At 44.3% G+C, this 23,780-nt stretch overlaps 1 protein-coding gene across 7 annotated transcripts in view; it reads left to right on the top strand.

Moving 5' to 3' along the window:
* The window catches only part of dgkza (diacylglycerol kinase, zeta a), a 141,606-nt gene that overhangs the window by 30,841 nt on the left and 86,985 nt on the right, over positions 1–23,780 (top strand). The window contains exon 1 of one of the 7 annotated variants that reach the window (XM_045689029.2): positions 472–1,545. The exons of 4 other annotated variants lie outside the window; for them this stretch is intronic. In XM_045689029.2, coding sequence (XP_045544985.2) covers positions 1,331–1,545 — 215 coding nt within the window. In that variant the 5' untranslated portion in view covers positions 472–1,330. Of the gene's footprint in view, positions 1–471; positions 1,546–23,780 lie in introns of those variants that run through there. 2 more of the 7 variants (XM_014126423.3, XM_082957736.1) reach the window with 2 other exon arrangements.

The raw sequence follows: 23,780 nt of genomic DNA, 5'->3' as shown, positions 1-23,780 counted from the left end.
ATTCCCTCCACCCCTGTCTGTGTATCTGGGGGCAGTTCTATGGGACTGTCCCTCAGAGCCAGACCCTGGTGTCACTGTGCTCCTGACTCCACTAATTGTATGTGGCTTTTCTATCATGTTAACACACAGGGGTGTGGTTTTCTATCATGTTAACACACATAGGCTGGGTTTTTGTGAGTGAGCCGAAGCAACTTGGCGACTGAGCGAGAGAACAAGCAGGCTGGCTGCGTTAGTGGGAAGTGTCTAGCACAATACTCACCCTTCCACACTGACAGGCAAGCAGGCACAGGGAGTTTGCCGTACTCCCGCACCACACAGGGCTTATGGAGGAGTGTCCTGGGCTCTCCTTCTCCCCCCCCCCCCCTTCTCCCTATCTCTCATGTATTTCTAATGAACCAACAGTGGATGGCCATGCATCTGCTTCCCACCTCAGGCTGATCTGTTCAGAGAGAGGAGGAGGAGAGAAAATGTGTGTAGAGGAGTAAGAGAGCGAGAGAGAGAGTGAGAGAGCTTTCTAAGAGACAGCTACTAAACATATAGCGAGTGGAGAGTACAAGCTACACACTGAAAGACATGAAAAACAGTCAGGCAGCTGAATAGACACCTATGCTTGGGGTCCTATGAGTGCCTCTTCTGGATTTGACACTTCCTGGACTGTTGCAGTCCTGAGAGAGGGAGCCGACTGAGCTGTGTGAGTGCATAATTGAGCGTGAGCAGCAGCGAGAGCAGTACGGACAGCGGAGGATCAGAGAAACGGGAGACTGAAGTTCTCAAAGGAGGCGGGGGGGGGGGGGAGTGAAGTGAGAGAAGGAGGAGAGGGGAGGGGAAAAAAGGAATGAAGGAAACAACAACCAACTACAAGCTCCTAAGAAACAACCTCTGCTTGAAGCCAATGGATCAAGGACTCAGGGGTTGAACTCTGCAGCAGGACTTAACTTCCTGAGGAAGTGTGCTGGTGGAACTTGAGGAAAAGAGAAAGGGAGAGACAAAGAGGATTACAGGACATAGCTCAAACAATGACCTCTCCCTCCGGCGGAATGGGAAGCTTACTCCACATGGAGGCTAATCAGGATCTGGGAGCCTAAGCATCTCTCTGACTTTTCTCTTCTCTGTTATCTTGTTTGGTCTATGCAGGGTGGGAGGGACTGAGGTAAGCCCGGTAGAGCTCCGGTAGACTGTTTACTCTTTTCTTTACGTGGGTATTTACTAGTGAGAATTGTTGCCATTTTTTTTGCTGCGGCTACAGCCATGAGGACTTTGTGACTCCTGGAGCACTATTAAGCCCCTAGTCTGGAGTGGACCTGCCTTAGTGGCTGACGGAGAGGCTGCCATGGAGCAACAGTGTGACCAGGGGGCAGGGCCTGGGATGGCCAGGTCCGACTCAAACCCGGGCTCCCTGAGGGAAGGGGAGGGTGCCGTCGCCACCACCTCCGCCTCCTCTTCCAACTCAGACCTGCCCGCCGCCCTCTTACCTGACGGGGAGCACCCGGACACGGGCCGAAGGCAAAGCAAATCCTTCACTGGTCTCAAACTGTTCGGCAGGAGGTAAGGCACAGACCAACCTCTCACTAAGCCCTGCGTGCAGCCACTATGCTGTGGTGGCTGTAAATGTTCTGTGCTTGATTTGATTCCTGGATGCTCACGTAGTAGCAGTAGTAACAGCAACAGGTGTTAGTTTCCAGTACATGCCAATAATGACTGGGCTGTATGTGTGAGCGGGATAGTATCCATGCAGATGTCCCTCGCAGGCAGCTGTAGTACTGGTGTTTTCATTCCTCACTCACGTGTGTGTGTGTGTGTGTGTTGTGATTACTGTATGGGGGATTGATCTGTGCCTCTGTCTATACAGTGCAGCTCGGTCTGCTTTTGCTCTGACCTTGATGTACAGTCCACACACTAATCGAAGACTAGTTTGTCATTTCCAACCATTGCATACCCTGTCGCTGAGGGTTGCACCGTAACACCATGGCATAAATGAAGCACTCACCGTACAGTGTACAATATTACTAGTCGGCGAAACACTACCTGGGTAGGCTACGAAGGAGTGGGGACATGTAGGAGGCAACGAATGCAGAGATTAGCAGTAAAAACAGTCGAGGATTGATTTAGTAAGAGTGAGCGATTGTTTCCATTGCCAGTGGAAGAGTCGAGCTTGATTAGGAAACTCTGATCATCTCCTCTGCTCTCTGAGAGGGTGTGAGACTCATTCTCCTCATAACACAATCACGGTCACACGGTGGTGTCACAATGTGTCCCCATGGTCATAACACACATCGAGAGACAACGTCAAATCCCAAAATGTCACCTGCCAGTCGCGGTGACCTTGCACCAGATTCAGTGACAACATTCATCCTATTGCCATACTAGCATCTTACTACTACTCTGTCATGCACATCTATCTCTGGTATGCTGTCCGCTGTTCTTTTACTTTTCTGCTTGTAACCCACAGGTGGCTAGGCCCAGTGATACTTCGAGGCCTTGCACCCTCCGAGCAGAACAGGACGAGAATGTTACACGTCTCTCACCGAGAGGTTATTTTTAAACCTAATTTAGCTGCTCTTTTCCCCCCCCCCTTCCTGCCTTCCCTGAAAGCCTTCAAAGCACAATCACAAGATGAAAAGATGAAAGATTTCCAGAGATGAAGTTTGGGCTAGTCTGAGCCAGGGCGCTGAGACCTGTGTGATGGAGTTTAGATGCGTGTTGTTCCGCTGAGACCTGAGTCCACAGACTGTTGTCTGGTGATTTACAGAGGGAGATGTGATTCAGATCAATCCGTCACAATGGCACTTACCACAGCACCGTCCTCGCTAACCGAGTCACCGCTGAGTTCACCTTAGCGCTCATGCTGACTACACACAATATTTTCTTTGATGCAAGTTAAATAATGAGGAAACGACGAGAATGAATAGCATGGTACTGCGTCGCTGTTTGCAAATGAACAGAGGCGTCTTTGACGACGTGCTGTTGGTGGATGCTGATCTAAGACGAGCCTTTGTGCAGAGATGGGGGTTTGAGGGCTGAGATAACGGTCATGCCAGCCACGCTGTCCTCGCTGTTTTTTAAGATCCGTGTCGGAAGTGAAGTCGGCGCTGACACGGGACATGCCTGGCGATGACGTCATTAAAACGAGACGCGTGACATGCCTCCCCGCTGCTGAGAGCACTTTACCGTACTCCTGACGTTATGGTGCATTAGCTAATGAGCTGTTAGGAACTACCCGAGTTCCTTCAGGTAATCGAAATGGTAAAGAAATGCAAGACTCAATGAAAGAGCCCAGTTCAGTAGGTTGATATAACCAAATATGGACATATTCAATCGTATCAGAGTACATCTTTGCTCGCAGCAGCGTGCAACGCAACGTTCTGACCACTAATGACCGTCATCATGATCAGAGTGCTGTTAAACATTTTCTTGTGCTCTACCTTTTGCGAGATACCAATGCCGAGCGCAACAGACAGTGAGTCGGAATTCCGTTTTAGTCATCTTTCTGTGTTTCTCCCTCTCTCTCTCTCTCTCTCTCTCTCTCGCTCTCCCCCCCGCTGTGTTTTTTTTTTTTTTTCCCCCCCTGTTATGTTTAAGTGTGTTTATCTCTGTGGCCCTGAGTAAACACATGCTGCCTGTCGGCTGTGATGGCGCAAAACAGAGAGCAGCCGTTGGTGGTCTCTCGCCTCTTTAACTCAGTGGAATTTTAATGAGCTAGAGCTGGAGGGGACCTCTTAGCCACCCCCCCCCCCCCTTCTCCCTCTCCTCTCAAGGAGAAATCTCACCGTGAAGTCGACAGACACTAAGGCCCATTTTGATTTCTAACAAGGCGCTATGGTGTCAGAAACAGGATTATTTATTTGTCCTTTCTGAAGCAACAGGGAGTGGCGACATCAGTAGCTCATGTGTCTACTGTAATTGAACTTAACCGAGGTAATTCATTCATTTGGGTCCTTTTTCTGTGGACAGAAATAGGTTTGGGTTATGTGTCAGAACCTGGCTGCCTGGGTTAGGGCTCTACTACAGGTCACAAGTCAGAACCTTTTACAACCTTTCACCCTTTACAATTCCCAACGCATGGTTTGCCCGTTTTGCTAGAGAGAGGCCCCAACTCTCAGAAGGAATGATCATGGAAAGGAGAGGGGAGGAGAAGAGACAAAGACATTAAGAATAGAAGAAAATGTTATAAGAAGGCTATTTTAGTTCTGCTTCAGCCTCTGATAAGGAGTCACTGATGATGTGTTTATAGGACAGTATCCATACGGTTTGTGGAAGCAGGCGAGTGAGAACACTTCTTTCCTTTATTAAGCAGCACTGAACTTTTTGTTGACCAAGTCAAGGATGTGGAGATGGTGAATGAAGGACAAAGGAGGAATCGAGAAGGATTTATGAGACCATAACTATGGCCCACATGATCTCCAGTTCAGTCTTCTTACAGAGCTGACATACTTAGTCTTAGCCTGGTGGGAAATAGCCAGAAAAGCCAAGCAATCATAGTGGCAAACGGTCCTGTGAAATGCTTTCATGGGATTCACAATAGATCAAATAATGATCTAATCAGATCCACGAATAGAGACACGTTAACTCTATTGGGGTCATATTCACGTGTCTTTACTTGCTTAAGTGAGTTACATGTTGTCTGGACATTCTAAACATGCATCTTAAAAATCTACTGACAAGGAACACACTTAATGTGGCTCGTTAACACCGCCCATGATATTGTGCAGTGTGGAGATGGGCTTAGATGGACTTAAGGGGTAGCCCGTGTGTTTGCGGAATGGTCTCTGGAGAGCTTAGCAGCAGTTTAATGTGTCAAGCTTGAGGAATATGTTAAATAGGCCATTTGAAATCTGAATAATTGATTGCTGTCAGATCGTAAGGGCTTATCAGGTTTACACGGTCTTCCTGCTTCAACTGCAGACTGAATGTAGTTCTAACTACTGACACAGGCTGTCAGAGATGGTCTCTGCACACGCTCTGAGGACAATGCTCGTAGTGAATTTGTGTGCCGATATTCTCACGGTACTTTAGGTGCCGATATGATATGTATTGTGATTCCCACGATTCTGTATGTATTGCGATTCGATACTGCAATTTTATTGCAATTTTAATGTTACAAACATATTGCTCACTACATGTCTGCTGTAGAGAGACAAGAGAGAGCATGATACATTTTGATAGCAAAACAAAGCAAAAAAATAGGTACTTGGAGTAAGATATCGATATACACTGAACAAAAAATATAAACGCAACATGTAAAGTGTTGGTCCCATGTTTCACGAGCTGAAATAAAAGATCCCAGAAAAGCTTATTTCTCTCAAATTTTGTGCACAAATTTGTTTACTTACCTTTTAGTGAGCATTTCTCCTTTGCTAAAATAATCCATCCACTTGACAATTGTGGCATATCAAGAAGCTGATTAAACAGCATGATCATTACATCGGTGCACCTTGTGGATAATAAAAGGCCACTCTAAAATGTGCAGTTTTGTTACACAACACAATACCACAGATGTCTCAAGATCAAATCAAATTTTATTTGTCACATACACATGGTTAGCAGATGTTTATGCGAGTGTAGGGAAATGCTTGTGCTTCTAGTTCCGACAGTGCAGTATTATCTAACAAGTAATCTAACAATTCCCCAACAACTATCTAATACACACAAATCTAAAGGGGTGAATGGGAAAATGTACATATAAGTATATGGATGAGCGATGACCGAGCGGCATAGGCAAGGATGGTATAAAATACACTATATACATGTGATATGAGTAATGCAAGATATGCAAACATTATTAAAGTGGCATTATTTAATGTGCTATTGTTTAAAGTGACTAGTGATCCATTTATTAAAGTGGCCAGTGATAGGGTCTCAATGTAGGCAGCAGCCTCTCAGTGATGGCTGTTTAGCAGTCTGACGGCCTTGAGTTAGAAGCTGTTTTTCAGTCTCTCGGTTCCAGCTTTGATGCACCTGTATTGACCTTGCTTTCTGGATGATAGTGGTGTGAACAGGCAGTGGCTCGGGTGGTTATTGTCCTTGATCTTTTTGGCCTTCCTGTGACATCGGGTGCTGTAGGTGTCATGGAGGGCAGGTAGTTTGCCCCCGGTGATGCGTTGGGCAGACCTCACCGCCCTGTGGACAGTCTTGCGGTTGAGGGCGGTGCATTTGCTGTACCAGGCAGCGATACAGCCTGAGAGGATGCGCTTCTGTGAAAGTTTGTCAGGGTTTTGGATGACAAGCCACATCTCTTCAGCCTCCTCAGGTTGAAGAGGCACTGTCGAAGAGGCAGTGTTCACAACCCTGTCTGTGTGGGTGGACCATTTCAGTTTGTCTGTGATGTGTACGCCCAGGAACTTAAAACTTTACACCTTCTCCACTGCTGTCCCTTCGATGTGGATAGGGGGGTGCTCCCTCTGCTGTTTCCTGAAGTCCACGATCATCTCCTTTTGTTTTGTTGACGTTGAGTGTGAGGTTGTTTTCCTGACACCACACTTCCTGACACTGTACCCTCACCACCTCCCTGTAGGCTGTCTCGTCATTGTTGGTGATCAGGCCCACTACTGTTGTGTCGTCTGCAAACTCGATGATTGGCCACGCAGTCATGGGTGAACAGGGAGTACAGGAGAGGGCTGAGCACACATCCTTGTGGGGACCCAGTGTTGAGGGTCAGTGAAGTGGAGATGTTGCTTCCTACCTTCACCACCTGGGGGGCCCGTAAGAAAGTCCAGGACCCAGTTGCACAGGGTGGGGTTGAGACCCAGGGCCTCCAGCTTGGTGATGAGCTTGGAGGGTACTATGGTGCTGAGCTGTAGTCAATGAACAGCATTCTTACATAGGTATTATTTTTGTCCAGATGGGATAGGGCAGTGTGATGGTGATTGTCTCACCTGTGGACCTGTTGGGGCGGTATGCAAACTGAAGTGGGTCTAGAGTGGCTGGTAAGGTGGCGGTGATATGATCCTTTAGCCGCTCAAAGCACTTCATGATGACAGAAGTAAGGGCTATGGGGCGGTAGTCATTTAGTTCAGTTAACTTTGCCTTCTTGGGTACAGGAACAATGGTAGCCATCTTGAAGCATGTGGGGACAACAGACTGGGATAAGGAGCGATTGAATATGTCTGTAAACACACCAGCCAGCTGGTCTGCACATGCTCTGAGGACTCGGCTAGGGATGTCGTCTGGGCCAGCAGCCTTGCGAGGGCTAACAAGTTTAAATGTTTGACTCACGTCAGACACAGAGAAGGACGGGGGGGGGGGGGGCGCAGTCTTTGTTAGCGAGCCGCAATGGTGACACTGTATAATCCTAAAAGCGGGTAGAGAAGATGTTTTAGTTTGTCTGGAAGCGTGACGTCGGTGTCCGTGACGTGGCTGTTTTTGTAGTCCGTGATTTCCTGTAGACCCTGCCACATACGTCTCGTGTATGAGCTGTTGAATTGCGACTCCATCTTGTCCCTGTACCTGCATTTCGCTTGTTTGATTGCCTTGTGGAGGGAATAGCTACACTGTTTAAATTCAGCCATATTTCCAGACCTCTTTCCATGGTTAAATGCGGTGGATCGCACTTTCAGTTTTGCATGAATGCCGCCATCCATCCACGGTTTATGGTTAGGGTAGGTTTTAATAGTCACAGTGGGTACAACATCTCCAATGCACTTGTTAATGAACGCACACACCGAGTCAGCGTATAGGTCAATGTTGTTCTCTGAGCCTGACCGGAACGTATTCCAGTCCGCGTGTTCAATACAATCTTGAAGCGTGGCTTCCGATTGGTCAGACTAGCGTTGAATGGTTCTCGTCATTGGTATATCCTGTTTGAGTTTCTGCCTATAAGACGGAATGAGCAAGATGGTGTCGTGGTCGGATTTGCCGACGGGAGGACGGGGGAGGGCTTTGTATGCATCGCGGATGTCAGAGTAGCATGGATCGAGAGTATTAGCCCTGCGAGTCGTGCAATCAATATGCTGATAGAATTTAGGTAGCCTTGTTCTCAAATTTGCTTTTTTTTTAATCCCCAGCTACAATAAATACACCCTCTGGATATATTGTTTCCAGTTTACATAGAGTCCAGTGAAGTTCCTTGAGGGCCGTCTTGGTGTTCGCTTGAGGGGGAATGTACACAGCTGTGACTATAACTGACGAGAATTCTCTTGGTAGGTAAAATGGCTGGCATTTTGATTGTAAGGAATTGTAGTTCGGGTGAGCAGAAGGACTGAGTCGTGAATCAGAGAGGTGTTTATCTCTGTCGGCGTGGAGAAGCCCGGTGGCTGAACCGATTCCGACAACATATCCTGACAGAGCTATGTTTCCGTGAAACAGAGAATGTTACAATCTCTGTCTCTCTGGAAAGCAACCCTTGCTCAAATTTTGTCTAACTTGTTGTCAAGAGACTGGACATTGGCGAGTAGTATACTCAGGAGCGGTGAGCAATGTGCACGTCTACGGAGTCTGACCACAAGGCCGCTCCGTCTGCCCCGTCTACGGTGCCGTTGTTTTTGGTCGGCTACTGGGATCAGATCCATTGTCCTGGATGGTGGTCTGAACAGAGGATCCGCTTCGGGAAAGTTGTATTCCTGGTTGTAATGTTGGTAAGTTGATGTTGCACTTATATCCAATAGTTCTTCCCGGCTGTGTGTAATAAGACTTAAGATTTCCTGAGGTAACAATGTAAGAAATAATACATAAAAAAACGAAATACTGCATAGTTTCCTAAGAACGCGAAGCGAGGCGACCATCTCTGTCAGCGCCATTTCTCAAAAGTTTTGAGGGAGAGTGCAATTGGCAAGCTAACTGAATGTCCACCAGAGCTGTTGCCTGAGAATTTTATGTTAATTTCTCTACCATAAGCCGCCTCCAACATCATTTTAGAGAATTTGGCAGCACATCCAACCGGCCTCACAACCGAAGACCATGTGTAAGCACGCCAGCCCAGGATGTCCACAACCGGCTTCTCCGCCTGCGGGATCGTCTGAGACCAGCCACCCGGACAGCTGATGAAACTGTGAGTTTCCACAACCGAAGAATGCCTGCATGAACTGTCAGAAACCATCTCAGGGAAGCTCATCTGCGTGCTCGTCGTCCTTACCAGGATTTTGACCTGACTGCAGTTCTGCCTTGTAACCGACTTTAGTGGGCTAAGGCACACCTTCGATGGCCTCTGGCACGTTGGTGAAGTGTGCTCTTCATGGATTATTCCCAGTTTCAACTGTACCAGGTGGCTGGCAGAGACCGCATGTATGGCGTTGTGTGGGCTAGCGGTTTGCTGATGTCAATGTTGTGAACAGAGTGCCCCATAGTGGTGGTGGAGTTATGGTATGGGCAGGCATAAACTACAGACAACAAACACAATTGCATTTTATTAATGGCAATTTGAATGCACAGAGACACCGTGATGAGATCCTGAGGCCCATTGTTGTGCCATTCATCCGCCGCCATCACCTCATGTTTCAGCATGATAATATACAGCCCGATGTCGCAAGGATTTGTACACAATTCCTGGAAGCTGAAAATGTCCCAGTTATTCCATGGCCTGCATAGTCACCAGACATGTCACCCATTGAGCATGTTTGGGATGATCTTGATCGATGTGTACAGCAGCGTGTTCCTGTTCCACCTATATCCAGCAACTTCGCACAGCCATTGAAGAGAAGTGGGACAACATTCCACAGACCGCAATCAACAGCCTGATCAACTCAATGCGAAGGAGATGTCGCCCCTACCTTTTTAAGGTATATTGACCAACAGATGCATAACTGTATTCCCAGTCATGTGAAATCCCTAGATTAAATTAATTCATTTCAATTGATTGATTTCCTTATATGAACTGTAACTCAGTGAAATTGTTGCATGTTGCGTTTTTATATTTTTGTTCAGTGCGTAATATTGCGATTATGTAACTATCGATTCCCCCATCACTATTAGCTATGAGAATGGTTAGCTATGATGGCCTGGAGATGTTTTTGTATTATAAAACACTAGTCATGTGGAAATTGTTACCTAATTTTCATTCATCCACCATCCACTTTGGATAAGCAAAGATCTGTCTTATACTTTCCCTTAGCCTTTGGCAGTAATCAATTAACCGAGAATGCCACTGATTGCCTGACACCTCTAGTAGTGAAAATCAATCGCAAGGTGTGTTGACTCAATCTATCTGTAAACAGAGAGAAACAGGCTCTAAGGATCCATCTGTGCATCAACTATTTCCCTGGTAACCGAAGAGACGCTGGATCAGAGCCAGAGCCTGCTCACAGGGGATCAACACCACAACACAGTGAGAGTCTATATTATTCTGCCTGCTTCAGGGGTTTTCCTTGTCAGATGTCAGATGGAACACCAGGAATAACCATATATGGACAGTGCATTCAGAAAATATTCAAACCGCTTTAATCTTTCCACATTTTGTTACGTTGCAGCCTTATTCTAAAATGGGTTCAAGTTCTTTAAATGAATTGCACATCACACAATACCCCATAATGACAGGTTTTTAGACATTTTTGCAAATGTATATAAAAAAACGGAAATATAACATTTACATAAGTATTCAGACCCTTAGTTGACGCACCTTTGGCAGCGAATACAGCCTCGAGTCTTCTTGGGTATGAAGCTACAAGCTTAGCACACATGTATTTGGGGAGTTTCTCCCATTCTTCTCTGCAGATCCTCTCAAGCTCTGTCAGGTTGGATGGGAGCATCGCTGCACAGCTATTTTCAGGTCTCTCCAGAAATGTTTGATCGGGTTCAAGTCCGGGCTCTGGCTGGGCTACTCAAGGACATTTGGAGACTTGTCCTGAAGCCACTCCTGCGTTGTCTTGGCTGTGTGCTTAGGGTCGTTGTCCTGTTGGAAGGTGAACCTTCGCCCCAGTCTGAGGTCCTGAGCACTCTGGAGCAGCTTTTCATCAAGGATCTCTCTGTACTTTGCTCCGTTCATCTTTCCCTCGATCCCGACTAGTCTCCCTGTTGCTGCCACTGAAAAACATCCCCACAGCATGATGCTGCCACCACCATGCTTCACCGTAGGGATGGTGCCAGGTTTCCTCCAGATGTGACGCTTGGCATTCAGGCCAAAGAATTAAATCTTTGTTTCATCAAACCAGAGAATCTTGTTTCTGATGGTCTAAGAGTCTTTAGCCCGCTTGGAGGTGGCCAAAAGACACTTGCCTTTTACTGAGGAGTGGCTTCCGTCTAGCCACGATACCATAAAGGCCTGATTGGTGGAGTGCTACAGAGATGGTTGTCCTTCTGCAAGGTTCTCCCATCTCCACAGAGGCACTCTGGAGCTCTGTCAGAGTGACCATTGAGTTTTTGGTCACCTCCCTGACTAAGGTCCTTCTCCCCCAATTGTTCAGTTTGTGCGGGCGGCCAGCTCTAGGAAGAGTCTTGATGGTTCCAAACTTCTTCCATTTAAGAATGATGGAGGCCACTGTGTTGTTGGGGACCTTCAATGCTGCAGAAATGTGTTGGACCCTTCCCCAGATCTGTGCCTTGATACAATCCTGTCTCTGAGCTCTACAGACAATGCCTTCGACCTCATGGCTTGGTTTTTGCTCTGACATGCACTGTCAACTGTGGAACCTTGTGTAGACAGGTGTGTGTGCCTTTCCAAATCATGTGAAACCAATTGAATTTACGACAGGTGGACTCCAATCAAGTTGTACAAACATCTCAAGGATGATCAATGGAAACCAGATACATCTGAGATCAATTTTGAGTCTCGGGGCAAAGGGTCTGAATACTTATGTAATTAAGGTATTTCTGGGGTTTTTTTGTGCAAAAATTCTACAAACCTGTTTTTGCTTCGTCATTATGGGCTATTGCATGTGGATTGATGAGGAAAATGTTTTATTTAATCAATTTTAAAATAAGACTAACGTAACAAAATGTAGAGAAAGGGAAGGGGTCTGAATACTTTCCGAATGCACTGTATTATTGAATCAATTATCATTGTGTTTAATATGTCTATATGGGTCAAAATAGTGCATTCATCACTCTCCAGGAAAGAGCCATTGTAGGGCTATCGCATGTCTGGAGGCTGAGTGTCTGAGCCACCATTGATGTTGTGACTGATTTGTCTTGATGGTTTTCAGTGGCCGCAGGGAATGTGATCTGCCTGCGGTCGACCCTGTGGTCGACCCCTTTGCCCTGTTGATATAATAGCATTTGAAGCAATGTTATAAAACCATTTTAAAAGTCAAACCGTAAACCGTTTATTTCTGGGATTGTTCCAGACCCATGGCCCTTGATGGTGCCCAACAGTACAACCATATGGTGGCCTATATACAATGTGAGCTCTTGTTTAATAAGCTACTGATTTAAATGGAGTGATCTGTGATCCCAATCAGGAGGCCAACCTCTCAGGCCAGTGATGAAACCCCGTCCAGAAGACCCGAGAGTTTGAGGGATTTGAGGTCAACGAGGAGTCTCAACATTTTAAAAGCAAGATTAGGATGATTTGAGTATCTCTGTATTGGCCAAAGGTCCCAAAACACTTGTGATGTACTTGTACAACACCTGACTGTCTTGAACCAAAATACTTTCCAGACCAATCCTCATTGTGCATTTGGGCCTAGTACAATTCTGCACAACAACCAGCAACCAGTAGAAACTCCATACAAGAAAATTAGGTCACATTCGCCCTGCCTGACAGGGGGTGGTGACGGGAGAGCATCACTGTGTCCCGAGATGCAACTAGAAAGGGAAAGAGGAGCAGAAGATGATTTTCTAGCAGGCAAAGATGAGACCGGGAACGCTTGGAGCGGTGTCCTTCTAACATATGCGAAGGGTCTGCCAGACCTGCATCTGCTCTCTCTGAGGGACGGGGGGCACAGACATCTCTCTACATGACTGCAGCCCTCCCCCTCCTTATTTCCTCTCTCTCTCTCTACTCAAGCTCATCTTACCTTAGCCAAGCTGAGTCTCCATCTGCCTTCTTCCATACGTTTCAAAAACAACAGACCCTGTTTAGAAGACAGTTTAGTGATAGTTTTGCAACTTTGGGAAAAGCCCAAATAACCAGTATCTTATGTTCAGCACTGGCTTCATATTTCAACTATTTGACAGATATAAAACCGCCTTGGCAATTATTATTGACTCTGGGAAGTCTTTGATATCTCTGCTATAGCTCCCCGAGCAACCTCCGTAGTGCTAGTGTATAACCGTTAATGCCTGCAAAACTGCTGTATTGATTGTGTACCGGGATGTACAGTAGGGATAAAGTAGGCTAAATGGAAACTAGAGCCACTCTCATACAGTTGAGGTACATCATAAGCCATCAAACCGTAGCAGACAGACAAATACACACACTGGAACTGAAACACTATATAAGCAATCGCACATATATGGCCCGTGCTTTAGGACGAAAGACAAGAATACGCTTCGCGCCATGTTTGTTGGAAGGCTTTTCTGCCTTGCACAGTGTCTAACCAGTGTCTACCATTTCCCACTATTCTAATATTGGTCGGAAGCCAAGAGACCTCTTCTGGGAATTTATTAGTTTGAAATGAAACCTATGCGTAGTGTATTATGCCCAGTGCCAACCCACCACTAACATTTGACCAGCGTCTTATATTCGGATTGGAAAGTCCTCAGCCACCTCATTGGAGTACTACAACTGGCACCACACCTTGAAACAAAGACCTTTGAACTGCCTACCCTGGTCAGTCATTCATCTGACTGGATTCAGACCTGAGCGACAGGATTTGTGAGGTTCTGCTGAGCTTTTAAAGGCCCAGTGCAGTCAAACTATATTTTCCTGTGTTTTATATACATTTCCACACAATGAGGTTGGAATAATATTGTGAAAATGTATGATAATGCCTTTCAGTGTAAAAGCTGTTTGAAAAGGCCGCCTTAAATTCCAGCCTATTTTGGTTTATTTGAGTTTTGGCGATAATTTGAGCACCTGGTGATAAATGTGTTAATAAACCACGGCAGGTAGCTTAGCAGTTAAGAGCGTTGGGGCCAGAAACTGAAAAGTCTGGTTTGAATCCCAGAACCGACTAGGTGAAAAATGTGTCCATGGTGCTCTTGAGCAAGGCACTTAACCCTAATTGCTCCTGTAAGTCGCTCTGGATAGGGGCATCTGCTAAATGACTAAAATGTAATAAAAAAATAGTTCCAAACCTCTCAGCCAATAACAGCTAGTTTTTGTTTTGGCCTTTCTATCCAGACCACTCTCAGACAGTCCTCGAGAAATTCTTGCTTGAGAAATTGCTCTTTGCTAAGACAATAATTTGGTTTCTTTTTGACAATTTCAATTGAAAGTAATCACAGTAGGGTACTTAATTGCTACCCAGAAATGATTTAATATTGAGATGAAAACGGCTGCATTGGGGCTTATAAGATACATATATTTTAGTCATTTAGCAGACGCTCTTATCCAGAGCGACTTTACAGTATTGAGTGCCTAAATGTTCATACTTTTTAAAATTGTATTTATATTAGAGTCAATATCTCTACATTCTGTGGGTCTTCAATTTTTTTCATTAAACAAGTAGTTTGGATCCTGTGTGCTGATTTGGCTGAAACAGCATTCCAGCCATGTGTAAATCAGTCTTAGTTTTGTGTAACAGTAGCTTGATGCTGGCTTGATGTTTCACTATCTGGACAGGTCTTACGTTATTGGATTAGCTCTCAGTGCTGTGTTTCCTTGGTTCTGCAATGTAACGGCCTGGACCCAATATACTGATGAGTCAGAGGCTGATATAAGGAGTAAAACATGTTACATGGTTTTCAAGAACTCCTTCACCAATTGATTTGACCTTATCCAACCTGAATTAAACTGTTCTGACAATTTGTTTAGGGTCAACCTATCAGGGGAAAAAGAAACCAGGAAGGAATACCCTTGAGGGATTTGTAAATTATTTTATGTAGGTCAAGGGACTGTACACCTGCGAGCATCTCATTTTGCTGGTAACTCTGCCTGTCTTTCGCTTGTACACTACCGGTCAAAAGTTTTAGAAGACCTACTCCTTTGAGGGTTTTTCTTTTCTTTTTACTATTTTCTACATTGTAGAATAATAGTGAAGACATCAAAATGATTAAATAACACATATGGAATCATGTACTGACCAAAAAAGTGTTAAACAAATCAGAATATATTATAAATTTGAGATGCTTCAAATTGCCACCCTTTGCCTTGATGACAGCTTCCAGCTTCATGAGGTAGTCACCTGGAATGCATTTCAATTAACATGTGTGCCTTGTTAAAAGTTAATTTGTGGAATTTCTTTCCTCCTTAATGCATTTGAGCCAATCAGTTGTGTTTTGACAAGGTAGGGGTGTTATACAGAAGATAGCCCTATTTGGTAAAATGCCAAGTCCATATTATGGCAAGAACAGCGCATATAAGCAAAGAGAAACGACAGTCCATCATTACTTTAAGGCATGAAGGTCAATCAATCTGGAAAATGTCAAGAACTTTGAACGTTTCTTCAAGTACAGTCGCAAAACCCCTCAAGCACTATGATGAAACTGGCTCTCATGAGGACCGCCACAGGAATGGAAGACCCAGAGTTACCTCTGCTGCAGATGATACGCTCATTAGAGTTACCAGCCTCAGAAATTTCAGCCCAAGTAAATGCTTCACAAAGTTCAAGTAACAGACAAATCTCAACATCAACTGTTCAGAGGAGACTACGTGAATCAGGCCTTCATGGTCAAATTGCTGCAAAGAAACCACTGCTAAAGGACGCCAATAATAATAAGAGACTTGCTTGGGACAAGAAACACGAGCAATGGATATTAGACTGGTGGAAATTTGTCCCTTGGTCTTATGAGTCCAAATTTGAGATTTTTGGTTCCAATCGCCGTGTCTTTGTGAGACGGTGTGGGTGAACGGATGATCTCCACATGTGTATTTCCCACAGTAAAGCATGGAGGAGGAGGTGTTGTGTTGTGGGGGTCCTTTGTTGGTGACACTGTCTGTGATTTATTTAGAATTCAAGGCACACTTAACTGCAGAGTGAAGGAAAAGCAGCCAACAAGTGCTCAGCATATGTGGGAACTCCTTCAAGACTGTTGGAAAAGCATTCCTGGTGAATCTGGTTGAGAGAATGCCAAGAGTGTGCAAAGCTGTCATCAAGGCAAAGGGTGGCTACTTTGAAGAATCTCAAATATAAAATATATTTTGATTTGTTTAACACTTTTTTGGTTTTTACGTGGTTCCATATGTGTTTTTTTTTTTCATGGTTTTGATGTCTTCACTATTATTCTACAACTCTGCCTGTCTTTCACTTGCCCTCTACCGGTCACATTTTTTAGAACACCTTCTCATTCAAGGGTTTTCTTTATTTTTACTATTTTCTACATTGTAGAATAATAGGGAAAACATCAAACTATGAAATGACACATATGGAATCATGTAGTAACCAAAAAATTGCAAAAATCATCAAAACCCTTGAATGAGGTGTTAACTTTTCACTGGTAGTGTATGTCCATGAGAAGTACATTGGGATTTAAAATTAGTCCCTTGTTGACACTAAGACAATGCCTTGAGGGTTAAATCTGCAAGCTTTCAAATGTTTCGAGGAGGAACACATTTTGGTATCGGCCAGGCCCTTTCTGCCAGGAAATACAGTTATGATATATAGTGAGAATTTTAACACTTGCAGAATAATGTGTTCTTTTTTATTAAATTCAAAGGAAGGCAGAAATAAGCCTAGTGACTGATAGGCTGTCATTTTAACAGTCTCCACAACAGTGACTACCAGGGCATTAGCTTGACACAGTCTGCAGTGGATGTCATTAAGTTGTCACGAAGTGCTGGCTTGGCTCATCTGCTATTCATTTGTAGCCTTGACATTACTGGAGAGCTCAGCTTCAGATTGGTGTACAGTAAGTTAGCTGGTATTCATTCCTGGTATGCTGATTTAGCTGCAAACAGATTCATAGCCTGGCTAAACCAGACTGAATGCTGCCCTCAACCATGTACAATGGCGAGAGTAACATTCAGTCAAGTCTAACCAGGCTAACACAAGCAGCCTTGGCCTCATTAATATCTGTCCTAATTATTTGTGCCCTCTCAGTGAAACCTCAAAGCCAACTGTTCTGCTAAAAACAGCCCAGGGTACAGCCATTCACACCAATCCTCCCTCCCTCCCTGCCCAGGGCCCAATCTCTCTGGCTGCACTCTAAGGTGACTTCTCCCAGGGATTCACAGGAATATTAATGCTCGGGAACCCTCCTGCCTCTCCATCTAACAGCTGATGATGACACCACCATTCCCCCTGGATCAGGTCTAATCCTGGTAATGCCAGTGTAAAGAAGTCACTACATACAGGGTGCATCAGCACCTTGGTTGGCACCAGTAGCGAGGTGAGACACAGAAAGAGTAGTCACTTACTACAGTTCAGTCTGTGTCAGGTTTGTTGAGGTTGTTCAGTATTAGTAAAATAAAAAGTAAACGTGTTATTAAGCAATACTAAATAAGGGTTTTTACTGTGGGTCATGTTCTTCATTTGTGTTCGGTGTTCTCTTTGAGCTTCATATCAATGTAAAACACGGTGTCATAACTTATTTTTAGGGAACACCTATCTGATAATGGTCTAGTATTAGGTTCTAAATATATTCCAGGCTCTGAAAGGAGACCGTTTTTATTATGCTTCTGTTATCTGAATAACATTTGAAAGGATCTATATTTTCAACTCAAAATGTCGTCAGTTGTGGAAACTGAAATGGAAAAATACATCTATTTTGTAAAGACCTACCTTCTGCTTTTGAAATGAAGCTAAAAGAGCTAGTAACGGTGTCATTCAGAAAGATGTTTCCTGTCTCGTAAAGCAGCATGGTACATCTTTGTATTGTCTCACCCGTTTGGCCGCCTGTCCTGTTGTAAATCTTCAAGATAAGGGATATGTGTTGTGTTGTGTAACAGTTAAGAGGTTTAAAAATAGCTTATAAATGGCCCGAGCTTTTAAACCTAAACCGGCATGAAAGATCAAGGATGGACTGGAAATGTACTTAGTGTCATGTTATTACACTTAGTTGAAGGCTCAATTTATTACCTGAATGGGGCTCTGTGACAATACATTAGCAACATAACAGTGTTCCTTCCTAAAAGTATAGTCTACTGTATGCTATTATGCAGGATTTTCAAATCAGATGGCTAGAGTTGGTGATCACAGTGATATGGGCAAAAGATGAGTATTCTGTTCTAGTGCTGAAGTAACACTACTGTAACTGTATACGAGTCCTGCTGCTGTTTACAATCCCTTTCACAGTGTTGAGCCGTAGCTCAATCCTCAGGCAACTGTGGATGACTGGCGGGGGGTGAGAGGTGAAGGGGATGGGAGGAGGAAGGGCTGCATCTGCTGGTCCAGGATCTCAGAGCACCTTTAGCAGTAGGCAGGGGGCTCGAGGGGGCACACTGACCTGAGAACTGCAGGACATCTCATTGTGGGAGTTTTAATGAGCTTGTCATGTCATTGTCACAAGTTGTGTGAGTGCGTGCGTTTTGCATTTCCTTGAAAGGGCCTGAGTCAGTGTCTTTTCATTATGCAGTCACAACACACAATATTTCAAAGTTGTTCGGGGGGGAATGAATGTTTTATTCTCAAATATTCCCCCCTCATCACTGATACTGTACCTGTCTTAAAGGCGAATAGTGGCAAATTTTGACAATTTGTCTATTTCCTAAACCCCTCGTTGTACTGTCTAAGTGTGCACCTCTCTCACTCATGCGGTAGACTACATCACAGGGTTAGACAGCCTCCCACTCACTGCAGCGCTAGATAGAACTTTGTGGAATAACGCAAGTCTACGACAAATATAAACGTTCTGCCAACGCAAAAATACTAAATTCGTGAAGTCCAATCGATTGTGAAATATGGCATATACATTTTTATGTGATAGATTTGGGTCAGAATTTGACATTTTCTGAGATGTCTGCCAAGCAAGGAGGAAACAGCAGCCATCTCATGCTAAAACAGACACGAGGGGGGTCCTCATAAACACAACACACTGGCAGTTTTCAAAATGGCCTACATCATACTCTAGCGTATCACACAAACACGTCTTTTCCTATATAGTCAGAAGCATCATCAGTCCTCGGTAGTAGCCTATTTCATTTCAATGCTCTTGAGACCAAGCAGAAAAGGCTGTTTTTAAAGACGGCAACGTAGCCAAACAAATCCGTTCAAAGATAATTGTCAATCTGATCATAAACACTGTGCTCACAACCTTTTATCTCCTAAATTATGTTGCTGGTGTATTTTGTTAGAATTTTTTGGAATATATTGCGCAATTGTTTTTTTTTACAAGGCGCGAGTCATTTTAGATAAGATCATCAGCCTACCTTTGTCATGTCAACCATCCAAATAATTCCATGTGTCCTTTTGTCTTTATAAACATTCACACAGCCTATTTCATGATCTGGGGTAATCCAATGAGCAACACTGCAGCTTTTGATTGCAGTGGTCATCATTCATCAAGTAGGCTATACATAATCAATACACAACTTTCAAGGAGGTAGGGTATTTGATGCAAGAGTATTTGATGAAACATAGGCTATAAGAATACTTTTCCATTTTGATCAAATTTGCCTACATTATCACATTTTCTTGCTCGCTGGAGGAATGCAATTTGGCCCTGGCTTGCAAACTAAATCATCTGCATCATTTTGTAAATGATTTGTCATTATTCTATCAATTAAAACATAAATGCGGGCTAATAATACATGTAATAATAGCATATTTGATCTACCCCAATGAAAACATGGACAGCCAGCATAAATCACATTTCGATAGCCTGGGTAGTGATGAAGGCATCCATCTATTATATCTGCAACCGAAATGAATTTACAAGGATATGTTCGCTGTCAGCTGGCTACTGTAGGAAAGTTACAATCTAATGAAACGTGTTGCATAAATTAGCTTTATAGCCCGTGTGTGTCGCCCTATGAAGTGGACGCTATGTTGCACTCTCACTAGTCTTTCCTTCTCATTTTAGTATATGTTTTTTGCTGTGACGATCACACCGTGCAGCGAGGGATGTAGCCTACAGTCAGAGAGAGAATTTCACCTGCCGATGAACATTGTCTATCTTATGTCCAATGGGGTTGCAAGGTGAAATTTGGAGGCGGGATTAGGTCGGTTCAGGTCTCAGAAAAAGGAAAATTGTGAACCCACGACCCAAATTTATAACATCAAATTTTCATGCCATATCTCACGATCGAATTTAGTATTTTCGCTGTGACAGAACATTTTATATTTGTCGTAGATTTGCGTTATTCCACCAAGTTCTATCTAGCGCTGCAGGGAGTGGCCTGTATTACCCTGTGATGTAGATCTCGTTCTAGGTCTACCTCGCTCTCTCTGCAGCGAGGTGCGTACTTTGACAGACAGTCCAACAACCAGTCAGAGATTTTTTTTCCTCGAAATTCCCCTTTAAGTACAGTGTATATAGCCTAGTGGTTAAAGCGTTGGGCCAGGAACCAGAAGGTTGCTGGATCAAATCCCCAGGCTGACAAGGCAGTTTCCCGGGTGCCGAAGATGTGGATGTCGATTTAATTTTTTTTATTCTTTGACCTTTATTTAACTAGGCAAGTCAGTTAATAACACATTCTTATTTTCAATGATGGCCTAGGTTCAGGGGCAGAGCAACATTTTTTTAAATATTTTTTTTTTACCATGTCAGCTCGGGGATTCGATCTTGCAACCTTTCGGTTACTAGTCCAACACTCTAACCACTAGGCTACCTGCCTACCTGACGATATAAGGCAGCCCCCCGCACCTCTCTGATTCAGAGGGGTTGGGTTAAATGCGTAAGACACATTTCAGTTGAATACATTCAAGTGGACAACTGACTAGGTACCCCCCTTTCCCTTTTATATACCATGAAAGCATACTGCTCTCACAGTGAGTGCAGTAGGCTTGGCCATTAGCCAAACATCAACATGTCCTTTAAACCAGGACTGAAGTCTCCTCCAACAGATTAGACTGATAAACCTGTTTTGGCTAGAGGTCATACAACCCGGAGAGCCCATGCTATGCTACTCTACAGATTATACTGTATCACTTGCACAATCTTGAATCTATGATAAACCGATTTTTTGATCTAGGGGCCAACAAATTACAAGCCATGTTAAGCATACAATGAATACATTTTCTGTGCTTTCGCTAAACAGTGATCATTGTTATCGTCATCAATTGTCCTGTCTGTGAACAGGCTCTGAGCAGAAACAGCAAGAACTGTCACCCACTGGCACTATTGATCGGAGTGGGCCAATAAGGAAACAATGGGAACTCTGTGATAATCGATGTGGACTGTACGGATACAGATATCTCATTGATATCCAGCTATAGTTTCAATACTGTATAACTGTTAGAAAATACTTAGCTATCTTCAGTTCTACAGCATTGGCCATAACCAGCTTATTGATCATAAGAACATACAGAGGAACTACCTACCTACATGATGTTGATGATGATATTACAACACAGGTCCTCAGACAATCATCTGACCCTCCACCTTTACACGCCACACTGTTCCTCTCCGCATGCTGCGTCTGGCAGAGACGACAGTACCTTCCCTGCAGGGACACGCATTTCATTCGCACCTCTTTTCAACCCACCAGGTCTCTGTCCCTGTCACGTCTACTCCCTGCCACTTCCACAGGCCGTGCTCCAATTTCTGTCATTTATTATGACTTGTTTGCTTGTAATTGCTTATGATGCACCTATGAAATGAATGTTATCCACTAGAAGCCTGGATTCACACTGCAGCCTTAACAGGGCAGATAGTGTCTCTTTCAGAGGAGAATAGACCTAGAGGTGTGACAGCTGGTCCATGTGGTTAATGTCATACAGCCTTGTAGCCCTGACTCTAGTCGGGGCCTCACAGTAGAATTTGGAACTTGAACTCTTCTGACAATGCTTTCCATTGTTCAACAGAACACTCTCCCGACCACACACAGAGGCTCTGTCCTTCCGTTCTTCAGAGATTATTTGTGCACCTTGTCTCCAGAACATCATGTGCATCGGCTTATGGGGAGCTGAACTGCTGATGTTCTCCTGCATTAAGGGCAGAGAGAGGGATCACTGGGGGAGTAGACAGTGTGCTTCCCAATAGTTTTTTTTTTTTGGGGGGGGGGGGCGTTTTGGAAACCACTATCCTTCCTGATGTGTGTTTGCATAGCTGATCCCCTCCACTCCTCCCCGTCCTGTGCGTTCTGGCTTATTTGGGAACATCTTGTAGCATTGAGACCAGGGCTGGCTGCATGTCCCACTGGATGACTGTGTTCAGGTGCCAGGGCGCATGTGTCTGCAGACAGCGAGGGCCCTGAGGGGAGAAAGAGGGACCCATCTGAGGACTGACAGAAATAGAGCCAGTTTTATCTTTAGTTCCCTCACTGATGTGACAGATGTGACAAAGCATGCCCATAGCCATTATATGCATCATTCTAGCCACGCAGCAGCCGTATCGACTGTAACCCAACATTGTGGTTTTGCGTAGAAAATGTGTCAGTTGAGCTGCTGACAGGTTACCTTTATGGCCAATTTTACTGGTTTATTACAATGAAATAGTAATAATAATACTATGTAATAAGAGTGAATAAAATTGCTAATGATGACAAAACCATCAATATTTCATGAAATATTTCAGACATGTCCGTACATGTCGGCTTTGTGTAGCTTACTACTGTTCAGGGTTTCACTGTGTTCCTCATCACTAATGCAGGTTGAACCCTGCTTCAGTATGAAGTCCATCCTCTCCCAGTTTCAGGGGCTGTTGACAGGAACAGGGTCACCCAGCATGGCTTCCTGTCCTCTCACGACAGGATTTCCTCCGGTACCAACGCAAAGGTCAAAATGTGTCATTGTGAGGCTGTCCGTTTTTTACAGCTTTCCCTAACAATGACCCCAGCCTCAGCACTGGCCTTGAGTCTTAGACTTCTTGTTGTTTTTGTTAGAGGGCCCTTAATCATATCGCTATATTCACAGAGATTCTTTAGAAACCCTACCGAAAACGCCGAGTAATTCCGCCAATTGTCAGTAATGATAGGGGTCTGGGGTTAGAGGCACTCTGAGCACTAATTACATTGATTGAGTTAGGTCATCCCCCACCCTCGTTAGGAAAATATACAGTAGTTGCAGTTTCCTGTAATTCTGTTACTTCCTGTTCTGCTACTAATTAACTGGTTAGTTGATGCAAATCCAAGTTGTGATGTCAGAAGATTGCTTTAGGAAAAGATGCCCCCTGTATTGTATCTAGCATAGATGTTTCCCACTCCGTACCCAACCATCATGGGGTGAGATGTAGAGGGAGGAAGCAGAACAGCCAGTGTTGATGAGGAAGTTAAAAAAATGGCAACATCTAGTGGCGTTATTAACAAAGCATCGAGAAACCGCTTTCATGCTAGTGTGTCATCAATGAGCCTCTGCCTAAGCAATGCACTTTCCAGACTGAGAAATACATTACATGTATTGGATAATGCAAACTGGACAGCAGAATAATAGCATTCATTTCATCAAATACTTGAGTTTATGAATTGTTATAACGCCTGGCAGTAAAACATAATCCGTCAGTGTTCAGTGAACTTGTGTGTGTGTGTGTGTGTGTGTGAGAGAGAGAGAGAGACCTTCTTTTGGTAGTGAGCAAGTTAGTTTCCTGTCTGTGTAGTATGATACAGCATGCCAACACTACCAGGCCAGACCGATAGAGAGCCTAGAGATAGCAGAGTGGGGATAAAATTAGCTCAAATAAACCCGCGGTGGGTGAATCTATTTTGGAACCGAATCAATTACCACTTAAAAGTTCGTTATGGATTCGTTATGGCTTGTCATCGCTCTGGGAATCATGGG

Source organism: Salmo salar, chromosome 11, assembly GCF_965601325.2.
Source record: "Salmo salar chromosome 11, fSalSal1, whole genome shotgun sequence".
NCBI classification, from domain to species: Eukaryota; Metazoa; Chordata; class Actinopteri; order Salmoniformes; family Salmonidae; genus Salmo; species Salmo salar.
The sequence above is the reverse complement of the archived record's forward strand: the minus strand, read 5'-3'. Positions and strand labels throughout refer to the sequence as shown.